Raw genomic sequence first — 18,269 nt, 5'->3', positions numbered from 1 at the left:
GATCAACCAGTGCCCTTCAGATATAGTGAACATTTGATGTTACTAGGCTTGCTCTGCTCTGCATTGAATTGATCTCATCTTACACAAATAGAAATGAGAGAACCTCAGCACGTGCTCAGTTGGTCGTACACACACCACTTCTGAGAATTTTCTTTTCAGTCTCCTGTCGTAACAATGGCAGCTGCCAGTTGGTACTTGGTTACTTGTGAGCCAAGGTCACAAATATACATGCACTTTCCAGCAAGGCTCGTGACTAGGAGCAGGAATCAAACCGTTTTTGCAGAAAATGGCTAATGGCACAGGGCAACAATGAAACATAGGCTCTTATGCTTGTTAGCTCAATTTCCTTTTTGTATTGAATTACTATCTTGCCTTCATTATACTGATATTTTATGTGAATCACTTTAAGGTTTCAAAGCAAACAAATTTGCTTTGTGGTATAATTTAATATATTTCCTGCTGAAGGGTCTCAGCCCGAAACATTGACTGTACTCTTTTCATTAGATGCTGCCCAGCCTGCAGAGTTCCTCCAGGATTTTGTGTGTGTTGCTAGGATTTCCAGCATCTGAAGATTTTCTCTTGTTTGTAATGTATTTCCTCTTTCTGTTGTGCCCCTTTCATAGAGAAGCACATACACTGCGATAATCAGTAGTGTGTGAATGAAGGTGATTTCACTTCAGGAGTCTGGTTGCCTTCAATCTGACTGTATCAATATGCATAAATTAGAGAGATTGACAATTGGGAATAGGAGACTATTCCATACTCTGTGTTGTATGGAACTAAACGTTTTTGACCTGTTTCTCTAACAAAAGGGATTTAATGAATTATACTTCAGATGGGAATTCCTGATCTTTAAAGAAATTCCAAGATTAATATTCACAACAGTACAAAAGCATTGCTAAAAATAACAATTGCTCTCAGAATGCACGCACTGCTTGAAAGCATAAATTACCTGTAAAACATGAACAGGTGCTTCATTTTAATATCAAGGTATGACATTACCTTGGGAAAGAGTTGCTATTCAGTTTTAAGGCATTGCAGTTACCAAGACACTTAAGATTAAAGACTAGGTAATATTTAAAACTTATCCAATACTGTTGGATCTGTACCCTAGTACAAATCACTGCTTTTGAGAGACATGGATGAAAAGTAGCAATAAAAGTCTGACTTTATTTTTAAACAGTCAAAGTACTGAATTAGAACACAAACCTTTGCTTCTGCTATCGTTTTCCATGTTGTCTGAATACACTTGTAGCCTCTTTTGAACTGAGAGCTGTTTCTCCAGTTTGCTGCTTGTCTCGGACTGAAGCCTTTCAATTGTATTGTGTTTATTTCTCCACATATTCTCTTCCAGTATTTTCATCCTCTCCCAAACCTAAAACAACCACAAAAATACTTATTCTCCTGAGCCCGGATAGTCTGCTGTGGGTTATACCCTGTCCTTTCACTAGAAGACAACAAGACCCAACTCAAGATTCAAGATTGTCTAATGTCAATTCAGTACACAAGTGTAAAGAACAAAATAATTGTTTCCCCAGATCCGAAGCAGCATATAAAAATCGCACTAAGATAAAAAACACAATAATAAAACCACAATAAATACATAAGATGGCTTATTTACATAGATTGATTACATGTACATAAAGTGTTGCTAGGTACAGGAATCTCTGTACGTAATGTGACTCTGACAGGAAATTATAAAGTAGTGGTGGGTAGTGTGGAGAGGTGGGTTAGTGGGTGGAGGTGTTGATCAACCTTACTGCTTGGGGAAGGTAACTGTTTCTGAGTCTAGTGGACCTGGTGTGTATATTACATAGCTTCCTCCCTGATGGGACTGGGACAAATGAGCAGGGTGGGTGGGATCCTTCATGATATTGCTGGCCTTTTATCCTGGCACCTTTCTATGAATATGTCCTTGATGGCAGGTAGGCTGGTGCCAGTGATGCATTGGGCAGTTTTGACTACCTGTTGCAAAGCCTTCCTGTCTGCCGCAGTGCAGTTTCCGTACAGCATGTTAGGATGCTCTCTGCAGTGCATCTATAGAAGGTTATGAGTACAGATGTGCATAGTCCAGCTCTCGTCAGCCTCTTCAGAAAGCAGAGAAGGTGGTGGGCTTTCTGGATTGTATAGGATGTGTTCTGTACCATGAGAGGTTGTGCAAGATGTGCACTCCCAGGAGTTTGAAACTGCTCGCAGTTTCCACTGCTGTACCACCGACATAGAGAGTGTGAGTAGTGTGTGTTCTTGTGAAGTCGATAACCATCTCCTTTATGTTGCTGATATTGAGGAAGATGTTATTTTCCTGGCAACAGGACTCGAACTTCCTTATGGCGGCACGCAGAGTTGCTGCAGCTTCTCCAGCTTCCAATAATGAGGCTAGTTTTTTCTCAAAATGGTGATGAAGAAACCCCTCCTGTCTAATTTAAATCATTGGTTAATTTAAATCAAAAATTATAAGGGGATGTCTCTTCCAAAAATGAATCAGGGTAACAAAAGTTTGAAAATTCGAAAATTACTACAGGATATTAGGTCAGAACAGAGGGAACCTACAGGTAAACCTCATGGTGTTTCTGCCCAATCTGAGTGTGAAATGGTTTATTTCAGTACGTCAAATTTGAAGACAGAATATGATATTAATATGGTAAGGCTCTTGGCAGTGTGGAGGATCAGCGGGATCTTGGGGTCCATGTCCATAGGACACTCAAAGCTGCTGCACAGGTTGACAGTGTTGTTAAGAAGGCATATGTTGGCCTTCATCAACCATGGGATTGAGTTCAAGAGCTGTGAGGTAGTGTTACAGTTACGTAAGACCTTAGAACTCACTTGGAGTATTATGTTCAGTTTTAGTCACGTCACTGCAGGAAGGATGTGGATATTATAGAGAGAGTGCAGAGGAGATTTACAAGGATGTTGCCTGGATTGGAGAGCATGCCTTATGAGAATAGGTTGAGTGAACTTGGCCTTTTCTCCTTGGAGTGACAAAGGATGAGAGGTGACCTGAAAGAGGTGTATAAGATGAAGAGAGTCATTGATTGTGTGGATAGCCAGAGGGTTTTCTCAAGGCTGAAATGGCTAACACGAGAGGGCACAGTTTTAAGGTGCTTGGAAGTAGGTACAAGGGATATGTTAGAGGTAAGTTTTTCACACAGAGAGTCGTGGGTGCGTGGAATGCACTGCCAATGACAGTGGTGGAGGCAGATACCACAGACTCTTTTAAGAGACTCTTAGATAGGTACATGGAGCTTAGAAAAATAGAGGGCTCTATGATAAGGAAATCCTAGGTAGTTTCTAGAGTAGGTTACATGGTTGGCACAACATTGTGGGTGGAAGGGCCTGTAATATGCTGTAGATTTCTATGTTCTATGCTCTCATGTCAATCTAACCTACTAATCTAATAGGACAACCAAAAGCCAGACTTTGCCTGAAGATCAAGATGCAATATATTTTTATGTAGATTCCTCAGAAACAGAACGTGTTATAATACTTAATTTCCCGTTAACATAGCATCACTGAATTTGTAATTCCTGGGATCTTCCCTGATTTTATATTTGTATATTACTAAAATGTTTCACAGGAGTATTGTCAAACAAAATTTGACAGCATGTAACATGTTAGGGTTAAGTTCTTAAAGGCAGATGTCCTCAAATGTCTTAAAAAAGAAAATAATGAATAACAGGAGAAAATTTTAAAGAAGGTATGTCATAACTAATTCATTGCCAGCTGTAGGGTTGATTGCAATTAGCATTGAGAATGCTGAACAGGAATAGACAGAATTCTCAAAAGGACATAGGTCTATGGGATGGGGGTGGGGGGGCGCGGGGGATGGTGGTTACTGATGCTGAAAAGAATGAAGCTGTTGAGGAATTTGGCCAGAAGGATGATAATTTTTAAAGTGAGACATTGCCAGCCTCTGTATATTGGCAACTGGTTAAGCAATCACAAAAAGGACAGACAAACAGATAAACAGGAGTGGGCTGGATAGAGCCTTGCCACAACCCAGGCACTCACTCACAACCATGAGAGGTGGGGGCAACTGGTGAAGTGATTGATCATCTGTACTGGGCCTTTTACGGCCCAGGTGGGTTGTGGGATCCGTAATCATAAAGGAATTTGTACAAATTACACAAAGGACATCTAAGTTCTGGATAACTTCATGTTTATGGAAGATGGAAATTGACAGCACAGACAGAACAATGAAATGTAAGTGTGGCAAAGTGCTAGAGGGGCTGGGACTGGGATCAGCGAGCAAATGAAGACAGATTTGAAGGTTTTTATTCTAACAACTATTCTCTATATACAGTATCTCCATTGCTCCTCAGTAGGCAGCTCTGTAACAACTTGGCATCTGTCTAACTTTTTCCCAGGAGCCAATATTCCCAATGCTTTTCCCTTCCTAACAGTTGTTAGGTCAGCATAGTTGGAAATGTACCCAGCTTCAATGGCAGTATGGGTCCCTGATTTTATCTTTAAACTTGGCTGATTCAGCCAGGGGATTCAAGTGACTCATCCTGTTGTAGTCCACAGCTTTAGAAACAACTAACGTATTCCATGAAACATTAGAAACAAGAACAGGAATAGGCTAATTGTCCCCTTAAGTTTGCTCTGCTATTTAATAAGACCTTGGCAGTTTCAATGCTGACTCATCCAATGATTACTTTGGATTTATTGTCCTTTCAGTATTTGCAATATTCTGATCTTTGTTTCTCTCATTTAAAATAAAATATTATTAAAGTCCGATATTGTAAATGGTTTAGTGTGATTTTATTGGCTTCCACTTACATCCACTGGGAGCTTCTTTTTCAGCAGAAGACTCTTACTCATGCTAATCTTCTGTCTTGTAGCAGCACTATGGGGAGAAGTAGGCAGACAAATACAGTGAAGCAGACAAATACATTCGAGGAAGGGAACAAGCAAAGCCAAATACTTAAACGATCAACATACTAGAAGACATTAGCGAACCATGAAAATGGAAGCAAACAATCCATTAGCTCACATATTAGAAAGATGTTTGCATTATAAAATACTAGTTAGCAGCTTTCTTAATAGTTTGTGAGGTAAAAGGACCACCAATTTGTTAATGCCTCCCTTTGAGAACCAAGAAAATTTCATAGTGATACGGCACAGAAAAAAGGTCCTTCAGCTCACGTAATCCATGCTGACCATTCCCCCCACATTTTACCATTCACTAACACTCACACTTGTGCAAGGGAGAGGAAGAAGCTAGAAGCTATCGAGCAGAATTTAGGGAGACTAGGTTATAAGGATCATACTGAGAGAAAGGGATGGCTCTGTGGGCTGACACGTAAGTGGCTTATAATACCCCCTGCTGCGTGATGTGGAACTATGGAGTGATTAAACTACTCAGTTCTCAATCCAGATCAAGAGCTTATCAGAGCTGTGCTGCTGCTGACTGTAAAATGTTTGTATGTTCTACTCTGAGCTGCGTGGGCTTCCTCCAGGTGCTCTGGTTTCCTCCCACAGTCCAAAGACAAAGCAGTTGGCAGGTTAATTGGTCATTGCAAAATGTCCCATGATTAGGCTAGCGCTAAATCAGGAGTTGTTGGGTGGCATGGCTTGAATGGCTGGAATGGCCTATTTTGCACTGCATCTCAATAAAACAAAAAAAATTTAAAAGGCTTCCTTGGTGTAAGCCTTCTGCTCTCTTTCACTCACTCTTTTCCAAATGCACCAATCTGCTTCCCAGTGTCGGAGAGGAACTTACAAGCATTCATTGAATCTGCCAGTTTTCTATAGTTTTATGCAATGACAGTATAGATAAGTTTATTTCCCTTCTCCCTATAAGTAATTAACTCTTGTTCTGAGTGTATCAGACTTTTAGCATACACCTTTGTATGCACGTGGTTAAAAATGGGTATTCTCATGTTTTCTCTTCACCAAATAAATCTCCCTTTCCTAAAGTTATTATAAATATTTAAAGTAACTTATTACTTATTGATTATCTAATCCTTTTTTTCTTGATTTATTGTAGCTAGGTGATTTAGCCACTACCAGCTCCTCACCTTTTCGGTGGAGGTCTTGGACCACCTTGTGCTGATCTGATATCTCGAGCAGAGTGATTCAGTACCTGTCCTCCCTTTGTCTCATAATCCCGGTTCTCAGTTGTTAATTGTGCATTCTCTGATCTTGGAATCTTCTCTAGCTCATCTATTCAAAAATACAAACATCTCAATCCTGTCAAATTAATCAGTCAGTCAATAAAACCTGATGATTCAAGATGCATTACTAACTCTTCAGTCAATTGCCTTAAGTCTTGAAATAATTAACTACGGAAGGAAGACCGAAGAGTTCCACTTCAAGAAAAAAACAGTTTCTCAAGATTGGAATAGACAACAAAGAAGGTGCTGCTTGTGTTAACTCATCCATCATGAAAAGAAATAATTATCACAGCATGTAGTGCTCAAACATTGTTCAATGGATCATAAAACTAATGCATTTTGTAATTCTGTTAAAAATCAGAGTGAAGTGCCCATCCATTGCTCCCTTCAAAGAGTTGTAAAATTGGCCTGGAGAGCAGGGAGTTCTCCAGTTCTGCTATACACAGTACCATTCATATTTCCCATAAAAATACCATATTCCTAGTTGATTATCTCAAACAAAGGACAATTCTTAATACATTATTCAGATTTCTTCACCCATTTGTGGCTCAAAGCCAAAACCCACTAATTAACATTTAATAATTACAAAAACTGAAACAAATTGTTAGATTATGAAGCATGATCTGAAAGAGAGGGAATATCAGGGAAAGACATCAATTGAAAACATGTATTCTTGATGGTGTGAGTCACAGGTACAAATAAGTACATTGTTTTAAACTGATATACTGCTGTCCCCAAAGAGTTTAGCTAACTCAACCAAAATAGGCCCTGACCTAGGAATATTATGGCCCTAACAGCTCCGTCTTATAATTGGACACAAAAGTATCAAATAAAGGATTGTTGGGATCACAACTTTTGAGTCTTTTACAATTGCCCTAAATCCAGATTTTGTGATATTACAACCCCTAGTCAAAATCAAAATGTCGCAACAAATCACATAACAATGTACTGTATATCAGTACTGAAGCAAAGATTGATGAAGGAGCAGGTACTGTTGAGGAAGCTAGGAGTCTGGAGAAGGACTTGGACAGATTAGGAGAATTGGCAAAGAGGAATATAGTATCGTGAAATGTACTTTGGTGGAAACAATAAAAATGTAGACTATTTTCTAAACAGAGAGTAAATTCAGAAATTGGAGTTGTAAAAGTGCAGGATTACCTAAAGGTTAACTAACAGGTTGAGTAGGTAGTAAAAAGACAAATGCAATGTTAGATTTCATTTTGAGAAGACAAGAATATAAAAACAAGGATGTAATGCTGAGAAATAGTGTGAGCATTATTAGGAAGGATGTGCTGGCATTGGAGAGAGTCCAGAGAAGTTTACAAGAATAATTCTGGGAATGAAAGGGTTAATGCATGACGAGCTCATACATTAATAGCTCTACGCCTGTACTTGCTGGAGTTTAGAAGAATAGGGTGGGGGAGGGGATGTATCTCAGTGAAACCAAGGCCTGGATAGAGTTTACATGGAGAGGTTGTTTTCAATAGTGGGAGAATCAAGGACTAGAGGGCACTGCTTCAGAATAGATGAATGTCCCTTTAGAACAGAGGCGAGAAGGAACTTCCTTCATCAGAGGGTGGCAGATTTGTGGAATCCATTGTCACAGACAGCTGTGAGGCCAGGTTATTGGGTATATTTAAAGTGGAGGTTGATAGTTTCTTGATTAGTAAGGGTGTCAAAGGTTATAGGAAGAAAGCAGAAGAATGGGGTTGAAAAGGAAAATAAATCAGCCACGATCAAATGGCTGAGCAGAGTTAATGAGCTGAGTGGCCTAATTCTGTTCCTATGTCTTATAATTGACTATTCTCAAACTCAAACTTCTTACATCGAAATGTATCTGAACATATACAACAACATCCATATGAAAGTTTATCCCTGTATACTCTACCCACCTGTCAAGAAAGTATGATCAAGTGGAATGTCTGGTACAGATGATCTGAAAGACTCCAGAAGGCTCTTCATTTGCTTTCTGCAATTTCAGAGAAAAGTACCAATGATATTCTTTTAACAACAAAGCAGAAAATGTTGGCCATTTGATACTTTGCCCTAACATTGCAAGCCTTATGTCCCACACCACCAGGTTCAGGAACAGTTATCACCCTGCAACCATCAGAGTCCTGAACCTGCATGGATAACTTCACTCACAACATCTCTGAACTGATTCTGTGATTCTCACTTCCAATAGTATTTACAACACATGTTCTCGGTCTTTTTATTTGCACTTTGTTTTCTTTGGCACATTGGCTCTTTGTCTGTGTATGTAGAGTTTTTTTCATATATTCCATTGTATATCTTTCTTTTCCTGTAAATGCTTGCAAGAAAATATATTATCAAAGTACATACATGTACTTTGAACTTTTGAGTTCTTTCAAACAATACTTGCTGCTACTACAATTATTTATGTATGCTATCATTTTGATATTAATTGATTGACTAGTACAATAAATGTAAGTATATTTTACATAAAAGAGGGCTTCTCAAAAGTAATAATAAGTACTTAGAAGAAAATACTCCAGATGCTGACAATCTGAAATAAAACAGAAAATACTTTAAGTAATGAACAACAATTCTGGACAGGGAAAAGCTACTGTAGTTTCACCAAAGCAACGTAAGGACATTTAAGAATATTTTCTTGCATGCAGCTGCAGGAAAATTAAAAAATGAATTTAAGGTTCATAATCTACCATATAATTTTTCTGACAGAAATTTCATCTAAAAATATCATAACAAAATTTGTATTAAGATGTGTTGAGGTAGTTCATTTTAATCTAGATTATTACATTCATGGGCAGAAGAATTCTTTGCCAAATTTTAATTAGGTAGCCTAATCACTCATGCTTCATTCAGTTAAGGCTAATGAAATCAAAGAAACTTTGTCAATGGATCTTGAATAAGTTGGACATGTGTTTTTTTGCACCTGACAAAAATAATACAATAGAATAACTATTCAATGTGACCCCTGGATTTTAAGAAACGAGGATAATAATGTAAGGGATTCATAATAAATTCAGGTGGCAGTTTTCTGGGGGTAAATGGGGGAGTGTCAGATGAATTACAATGGATATGTGGATGCAGATGAACATCGTGTGTCACAGTGTCTAAACACAGGAATAGCAATGTTTGACAGCACTGGTGTCAGTTTTGAGGACATTAGCAAGAGATGAACAATGACTCCCACTGCTACCTTGACAACATTTCCTCCCACTACTCCTCTTGAAGAGACTCCACTCTGTTCTCTAATCTTTACATCGCTCTCCCATCTCAGTGACATTGCCACTTTCCTTGCCAGTGCTAGGTTCTCTCTTTCTCATCTGAGGAATTCTCTCCACCGCAGTTGACAGGACCCTGAACTGTGCACATACTTTCAATATTTCTATCCTCACCCATTCCCTTTCCTCCCAGGATCCAGACAATATTTCCTTATGCCCCTATGTTCCTCCCCAACCGCTTCAGGTTTAACAGGTTGCCTCTGCAATGTTTAAACAACTGACATGAGAAATAACATCTGTTTTACACAGAACATAGAAAATTGCAGCACAGGAACAGACCCTTCATCCCACAATGTTGTGCCAAACCAAATACATGAATATTCAATTGTCCAAATAAACTACTCCCTCCATTCTCCACACATTCATGTGCCTATCTAAACATCTCTTAGAAGTTCCTAATGTATCTGCCCCAACCACACCCCAGGCAGCACATTCCAGCACCCACTACTGCAGTTCAGTGCAACACGTCCCTCTTGTACAGGACACCCCTTGCCCAGAAGTAGTTCCAATGACCCAAGAGCTTGAAACCCTGTCCCCTACACTGGTTCCTCAGCCACTCATTCATCCTATTCCTGCCCTGACTAGCGCATGGTACCAGGAGTAATCCAGGGATTACTACTTTGGAGGTCCTGCTCTTCAGCCACTTTCCTAACTCCCTATTACTCTCCGCACAGGACCTCTTTCCGCATTAGTGCCAATGTGTAGCACAACCTCTGGCTGCTCACCTTCAGCATTACTGGCCTGGCTGCTGCTGCTGGGCACTGACAGGTCATCCCCCTCCCCCAGCAGTATCCAAAGGGTATACTTGTTGCTGACGGGATTGACCACAGGGGAATCCTGCACTGACCGCTTGCTTCCCTTATTTCTCCTGGTGGTCACCCACCTACCCTCTGAAGCCTGCACTTTCAGTGTGACCACCTCAGTAAGAGTTTCATCTGTGAGGCTTTCACCCTTCTGGCCGGCCCTGAGTATATTCAGCTCCAGTTCCATGACCTTGTCAGTCAGGAGCTGAGGTTGGGTGCACTTCCTGCAGATGTAGTATCAGGGAGATTGTCAGGTACCCTGAAATCTACTTTTTTTCTGCTGCATGATACCCCCAAGCCTTCTACCCCATGACAACCAGTTGTCCTTTCCCTTCTATCCTTCACTTTAATGTTTATTTATTTACAGTTCTTTCGCGATTCTGAGGAAAGAATCTGACCTTCTGAATATTTTCTGCATTTTCTGCTTTCACATGTATTCATACAAAATTATACAAAAACATAACTGCAGACTTTACAAATGAATAATCAGACAAAAATCAATGCTGATTCAATGGAAAAGATGGGACAGCTGATCAAATGTTTAGTCATAGGTGAATTTTGTTGAGAGCACAATACCCTTGTAGCATCATTAACCTCGTGAATACATGCACAACCTCCTCTTTGAAAATATTCCCAACTTTATAGGTTGTGATAAAGGAGGTGTAATCCTGGGTAATGGTTCTTGAGATTTCAAACACATGGGAACTGGTAGGGTGGGGCTATATTTTGTCCAGACCTGATGAAGGGTCTCAGCCCAAAATGTTGATTGTTTATTTCTTATCATTGATACTGCCTGACTTGCTGAGTTTCTCCAGCATTTTGTTTGTGTTAGAAACATAGAAACACAGAGAACCTACAGCATAATACAAGCCCTTTGGCCCACAAAGCTGTGCCGAACATATCCTTACCTTAGAACTTCCTAGGCTTACCATTGCCCACTATTTTTCTAAGCTCAATGTACCTATCCAGGGGTCTCCTAATAGACCCTTTTGTTTCCACCTCCACCACCACCGGCAGCCCATTCCATGCACTCACCATCCTCTGTGTAAAAAACCTATCCCTGACATCTCCTCTGTACCTTCTTCCAAGCACCTTAAAACTATGCACTCTCATGCTAGCCATTTCAGCCCTAGGAAAAAGCCTCTGACTATCCACACGATCAATGCCTCTCATCATCTTGTACACCTCTCGTCCTCTGTCGCTCCAAGGAGAAAAGGCCAAGTTCACTCAACCTATTCTCATAAGGAATGCTCCCTGAACCAGGCAACATCCTTGTAAATCTTCTCTGCACCCTTTCTATGGTTTCTACATCCTTCCTGTAGTGAGGCGACCAGAACTGAGTGCAGTACTCCAAGTGGGGTCTGACCAGGGTCCTATATAGCTGCAACATTACCTCTTGACTCTTAAACTCAATCCCACGATTGATGAAGGCCAATGAACCATATGCCTTCTTAACCACAGAGTCAACCTGTGTAGCAGCTTTGAGTGTCCTATGGACTCAGCCCCAAGATCCCTCTGATCCTCCATACTGCCACGAGTCTTACCATTGATACTATATTCTGCGATCATATTTGATCTACCAAGATGAACCACCTCACACTTATCTGGGTTGAACTCCATTTGCCACTTCTCAGCCCAGTTTTGCATCCTATCAATGTCCCACTGTAATCTCTGACAGCCCTCCACATTATCCACAACATCCCCAACATTTGTCTCATCAGCAAATTTACTAACCCATCCCTCCACTTACTCATCGAGATCATTTATAAAAATCACAAAGAGTAGGGGTCCCAGAACAGATCCCTGAGGCACACCACTGGTCACTGGCCTCCATGCAGAATATGACCTGCTACGACTACTCTTTGCCTTCTGTAGGCAAGCCAGTTCTGGATCCATAAAGCAATGTCCCCTTGGATCCCATGCCTCCTTACTTTCTCAATAAGCCTTGCATGGGGTACCTTATCAAATGCCTTGCTAAAATCCACATACACTACATCTATGGCTCTACCTTCATCAATGTGTTTAGTCACATCCTCAAAAAATTCAATCAGGCTCGTAAGGCATGACCTGCCTTTCACAAAGCTATGCTGACTATTCCTAATCATATTATGCCTCTCCAAATGTGCATAAATCCTGTCTCTCAGGATCTTCTCCATCAATTTACCAACCACTGAAGTAAGACTCACTGGTCTATAATTTCCTGGGCTATCCCTACTCCCTTTTTTGAATAAGGGAACAACACCTGCAACCCTCCAATCCTCCGGAACGTCTCCCGTCCTCATTGATGACGCAAAGATCATCGCCAGCGGCTCAGCAATCTCCTCCCTCACCTCCCACAGTAGCCAACTGACAGCTGGGGTGTTGCTTAAGATTTCTAGTATATGCAGAATCTCCTGTGTTTATGGGGCTACATTTTGCATTGCTGAGCTTCAGCTTGGGACAAATCTGAATAAAATTGGAGTTTTTGGACCTTCACACTAATACTGACCCAATTCTGAAAACTGAAACAAGAGGAATGACAGATAGTACAGCACTGACAATGAACTGAAAACACTATATCATACAAACCTCTTATAATTACAGTAGGCAGCCCATATTCATGTAGTTGAAATTATTTATCCCTGATCCTTCTACCAATAGTTTTAAGACACTCATTATTGACCTCTATACCAGAGATCTTTTGGAATAATATTTATATTTCACAAACTCATTTGTGAAATTGGAACAGATTGGAACTCATTGGAACAGATGTGCTAAATACAATGATGTTTGAGTGTGTTTTTGTGTCCACTGGAAATTGGGAACAGTTTGTCCCAACTCATTTTACTAAGATCTTCACTGGCCTTTCAACCTGACAGCTGAGGTGAAAAATCTTTTCAAAGAAAATAGTTAGCTGGGAGACAGCCAGCTTAAATATTTTTTGAGGATATAGAACTGTTCACGAAGTTGATTTGAACTCAGTTCCCAGATGAAAAGAGAGAAGACATCCATTTCCTTTCTGAGACAGATTCAGTCCCCGATCGTATGGTGAAAAGTTGGTATTTTAAAACATTATTGAATTTAACTTCCATGTTCAAATGTCTTGGTTCAAATACACTTAACTAATAAGTAAGATGCTAATTACTGTAGTAAATGTCAATCTTCTCATTGATGTAAAATTTATGTCTCCTTTTGTAATCAGCCATTTACTCACTGGTACATTTCCTGTTGCTGGGAAAGCTGGAGATTGTGTTCCTCTATCAATAGTTGCACTTGTTCATCAGGAACAAACCCCTAAAAAAAAGGGAAAATGCTACTGATTAATTCAATACAGTCTAAAGTCATAGAAAACAGAGAAAACTCTTTAGCCCATAATGTCTCTTGCACGTCCATACTTCACACTTACAGGTTTTACCATGGAAGAGGAAGCCCATGACATGGCAGAAGTACAGCTTTCTCTTAGCTCCGGTTTCCTGAGGCATTTCTCCAGCTCATCCTGGCTGGTTTCCTTCAGATCTATCCCTGTGGGGTAGGGAAATCACACAAGTACAAATCTGTAACAAGCTTGCTTTTGAGCTTAGGTTTCTTCAAGCTCAGAAACCCTCCCTCAGATGATTCCCTCCCCCCTTTGGGGAAATACACAGTCTATATTTCTGATTATATGACTAAACACCAGAAGTTGTCATAAAATGTACGGAGGCAAACCATGAGCTCTGTGAAACCTCAGAAACATCTCCACAATTAATGAACAACACAGAAGCTACACTATGATTTACAACAATTTTATACAGGTGAAATTGACACGAAGACCATGACCCAAGAAAGAGTTATCATTTAATTTGGTATGAACTCTCCTTTTCCATCTCTTGAAGATACTGGCTCCTTGGTAGGTCTAATTCCTTTGTATTGAACACCATAAAGTATCAAAATATACTTGTAGATGTTAACACACTTTTAAACTGGAAAGATTATCAAAGTTGAGATCAGTCCCATCCTATATTTTCCAACTAGAAGTGCAAGGGAGGTGAACTTAGGTGATTACTGCTATCCTTCTTAACCTAAGCAAACTATAGTTCACCTATCAGTGTATCAAGGTAAGACCAGGAAACCGGGCATTAGTGATTAAAGCTGGAATAATTGTGGCTTTGTGGCTCAGTACTATACTATGCAGTTCATTTATAAAGAAAGCCATTAGAAATGTTGAATTATTTATTTTTAAAGAAATCATCTGGATTTACCCAATTTCTTTTATGACTTAAATGTTCTTTTATATTTCACTGCCTGTGACAGACTGGAAGCCTGGTTGTTGTGTTCATTCAAAACCATTCTACATTAAAGGGATTTGAGAATAGTGCTGAGAAACAGCACTGAGGTAGAAGATCAACTATGATGCTGATGAATAACGGGTACGTTGTATAGCATATGACTAATCTTTTTTCTTATGATATTGTCTAATGTTAAGATAGCCTGTAGTTCTGCCAAGGACAGAGAAGTTCAAAGGATTTCTTCCCAAAGCCTCTTTCTGATTCTAAGTGATTTATACATTTCACAATTAAGAGAGCACCAGGTTCCAAACTTTGTAATCAGACCTCAATATTTCAATGTTAATGAAGCCCCAACTGTCGATGAAATCTACAGGTTAAAAGTGATGAGCGTAAACATATTACAATCACAGAAAGTGATACTTAACTGACATTTTTCAAGCCACCAGATCAATTAAGTCTGGGCTCTTGTTTTTATCTTATTTCTATATACTTTCCTTAACCAGTTTTACCTGTGGCATCCAATATAAGTTCTTCTAGACTCCAAGCCTCAGTGGACTGGTCTTTCCACATTGATTCCACCAGCTCCTCGACACAAAGGCTGAGACATAAGGCTGCAACGGTTCTTGGTGGTGATCGTGCAGACCCAGGAGTGAAAAGCTGAATTTCTGTGTCGCTGACAAGTTTCTGTTGCATTAACATATCCTATGGCGAAATCAGAATAGGACAATCAGGTCTTCACTTGCATATCATTACATTCTACATTACGTATTTACAAAATTAAGTTTTGGTTAGAGAGTTGCAGATGCAAGAGAATGGAATGTGCGGTGGCCAATAATTGTATTAGTAAGTAAATTATATTTAAAATAAACAATAGTTTACAAATGCCTACCTGCGGCAATTTGAACTCCCCTTCAGCAATCACTCCCTTCTGATCATGAAAAAGCAGCACCTCCACTACAGCAGAACCCTTCACCATTTCAAACTTTGCCCCTTGACCACTAAGATGCAAAATAAAAATCACAGTCCCAGGCATAAAAGAAAAAGTGACTTAAATCTACATCAATTCTATCAATTAACCATCATATGAGGGCTCATTTCCTTTATGGATTTTCAGTTTTCTTTTCCTATCTGACCACAAACTAAGCAAAGATTTTTCTTCAAGCAAAAGGGGCTAAAATGTACAAAGTCATAAAGATTGAAAAGACTGTGATGAACTAGCAATAAAGTACCAATCTTAGATTTTCAAATGTTCATAAACTGAAGTACTAACACAAGTTCTTCTTTTAAGCAGAATTAGAAACAATAATGCTCCATTTCCAGAGCCAAGTCCTTTGGGATTTCCTGCTGAACAAACTGCACGTGTAACATTGTTGAATTTCAGAAGCCAATTCTTTCATTCTGCCTGAAATAGGTAGTGGAGGTTACAGGAAAAGGATCAGCAGTTAAGAGTTGGTGAACTGGGAAAGGTCTTCATTGTGTTTTGGGTGAGGTTGGGGAATGGTCTGTAATAAAGGACATTAACAGGATGCTTTTTGGGGTGGAAGTAGAATCGGAATACATGGGACGTGGCATTTGGTTGTTTTTTAGGAAGGGAGACATTGGGGAATTGAAACATCAGCAGTGTAGTGGAGGATTGAGTGAGAAATCTGGCACATTTAGTTGCTGGGAGAGTGGGAGATCAACAGCAGCAACGCCTCAGTGAGGGTGCTATAGGGGGAGAAGGGCAGAACATTCGGTTTGGGGGATCTTAAATGGGACATGGGCTAGAGATGTGGGATTGTTGGGGCAGACAAGTACAGTATGGGATGGGAAGAGTCCAAGAATTACATCTCTTTCATGCCTCTCAGATTACTTCTTTGCAAATGAGAACACACTGTTACAGCTGTACCCAGTGGCAGGGGTCCTAGAACAATGTGGTCTAAGTTCACCTGCGATATTCCAAGAGCAGCATTACACAAGAGAATGGATTCATCTTGTATGCCTTTGATATGGAAACTTGGTCAAGATGGCACCGAGCTCTGGTCTCCATCGAGGACATGGCTTAGACATGGTTGTTTTTTCAGGTTTGTAAGGATGGACACGGGGACAGAGATGGGAGTTAGGGGTCAGGTTAGGGTTTAGGGACAGCTCACGCCTCCCCAGGTTAGTGAGTTATCAGTGACTCTGGCAAGGAGGCACGAGGGCTAATGACCCTTAGGTACATAGGTTGACAACGACCAGAGTTCGAGACCTAGCATTCAGGATCCTGTCGTCGGTGTGTCCAAAGTTCAAGGTCTGGTGTTTAGGGTGAGTTCATTGGTGAGTCCTGGGGTCAATGCTGAAGATTGAAACAAAAGGCCTTTCAGAAGTCCAGATCTAAGCCTGGAGGTATACTGTAGGTCAAGAAGTTAAGGCCCAGTGGCTAGAGCACCTAAGTCTGCGAATCTCTGCATGTCCACTGGGGAAGTCGAAGGCCTGAAGTGTGTGAATCTGTGAGTCCACAGGAGGCTGGAGGCCAAAGAAACTGGCCTTGGGGTTAGAGGACAATGTATGTGCATGGGGGGAATGGGCAGGGAAAAGAAGCAGTGCTTGTTTTGCTTCTTGTATTCTGTGTTGTGCTGCCGAGCATAGTGAGTATGCGATGCTGGCACCAGGATGTGCAATGATACTTACAGGCTGCCACACCACATCCTTGGGTATGTTGGTTAATGCAAATGACACATTTCAGATGACGTGTTTCAATGCTCATGTGACAAATAAATCTGAATCTGAATGGAAAATGTGCCAGTGTTACTCCAGGTAGAACAATTTTCCATCAGATTAAAAAATAGTGCTGGACTTCCAATTTCAACATTCCACTTTCAGGCTTCAAAAGGAGGTTATCAATCACCTGTGGAAGTAAGGCTCATGGACTTAATTTAGAAGACAACGAGGAAGGAACACATCACGTACCTGTTCAACACATGCTCCACTGCTGTCTTTGCAAAATCACTGTTTGGCGCTTCTGAAGCTTTTAAAATTCCAGACACAGACACAGTAACAGGCAAATCTGTAAAGAGAAAACTACATTAAATATGTCTTGAATCCAACTATTCACATTTTATTACTAGCTCCATAGGGGATATTTTTATTACCAATGCAGTATTTCACTCCATTTAAGTTTAGCTTACAACTTTACACAAACAAAAGAGGTTGACAATGAAATATTGTGCAGCTTACTGTATTCAGCAATCTCACAAAGATTCATGCAAAGTATAGATCATTTCACAATGCTCCAAAGTGCTGTCCAAAGCCAGATTACAGAAGCATTAATTGAGTCCTAGAGTTAGACAGCACAGAAACAGACCCTTCACCCAATTCATCCATGACAACTCAGATATTGATCCAAACCAGTCTCATTTGCCTAAAAGATTCATTAACCTGCAGTCATAGAAAAATACATGATCTTCAGCTCACTAATCTGTGGCAACCATCAGCCACACAATTACACTAATTCTTCATTAATCCCACCTTTTACACCCCCACACTCCCATATTACACACAATCAGATCAACAGTGTACATCACACGTTAAATGAATTCATTATGGTAAAGCTAAAAAAACAAGAATTCTATGTCAAACTAACTTCATTCCTAATTCCCATTTACTTCCACAATGCAGTGATGAGGTTAAACTAAAAAATTAATATGTTAATGCCTAGAAACATTATCCTCATATTATGAAGTTGGTTCTGGCATTGATTGAAGTACAAAATTGATTCACAAATATAATACCAGAATTGAAAGGTTAAAGCTGTTACAAAAAAGACAAAGTTGGTCAATGGTTGGAGAAAGCTGTGTCTAATTGCTTGTTTTCTTA

General features: G+C 40.0%; 1 protein-coding gene across 4 annotated transcripts in view; it reads right to left on the bottom strand.

The window, feature by feature from the left end:
- The window catches only part of LOC140729510 (uncharacterized), a 57,671-nt gene that overhangs the window by 5,576 nt on the left and 33,826 nt on the right, over positions 1–18,269 (bottom strand). For all 4 annotated transcript variants that reach the window (XM_073049307.1, XM_073049308.1, XM_073049309.1 and 1 more), the window contains 9 exons: positions 17,364–17,460; positions 15,322–15,430; positions 14,942–15,134; positions 13,574–13,689; positions 13,382–13,461; positions 8,009–8,085; positions 6,021–6,165; positions 4,780–4,846; positions 1,210–1,375 (listed from right to left, as the gene is read on the bottom strand). In XM_073049307.1, the coding sequence (XP_072905408.1) occupies positions 1,210–1,375; positions 4,780–4,846; positions 6,021–6,165; positions 8,009–8,085; positions 13,382–13,461; positions 13,574–13,689; positions 14,942–15,134; positions 15,322–15,430; positions 17,364–17,460 (1,050 nt within the window). The remainder of the gene's footprint in view (positions 1–1,209; positions 1,376–4,779; positions 4,847–6,020; positions 6,166–8,008; positions 8,086–13,381; positions 13,462–13,573; positions 13,690–14,941; positions 15,135–15,321; positions 15,431–17,363; positions 17,461–18,269) is intronic.

This window comes from Hemitrygon akajei, chromosome 6 (assembly GCF_048418815.1).
Source record: "Hemitrygon akajei chromosome 6, sHemAka1.3, whole genome shotgun sequence".
Taxonomy (NCBI): domain Eukaryota; kingdom Metazoa; phylum Chordata; class Chondrichthyes; order Myliobatiformes; family Dasyatidae; genus Hemitrygon; species Hemitrygon akajei.
The sequence above is the reverse complement of the archived record's forward strand: the minus strand, read 5'-3'. Positions and strand labels throughout refer to the sequence as shown.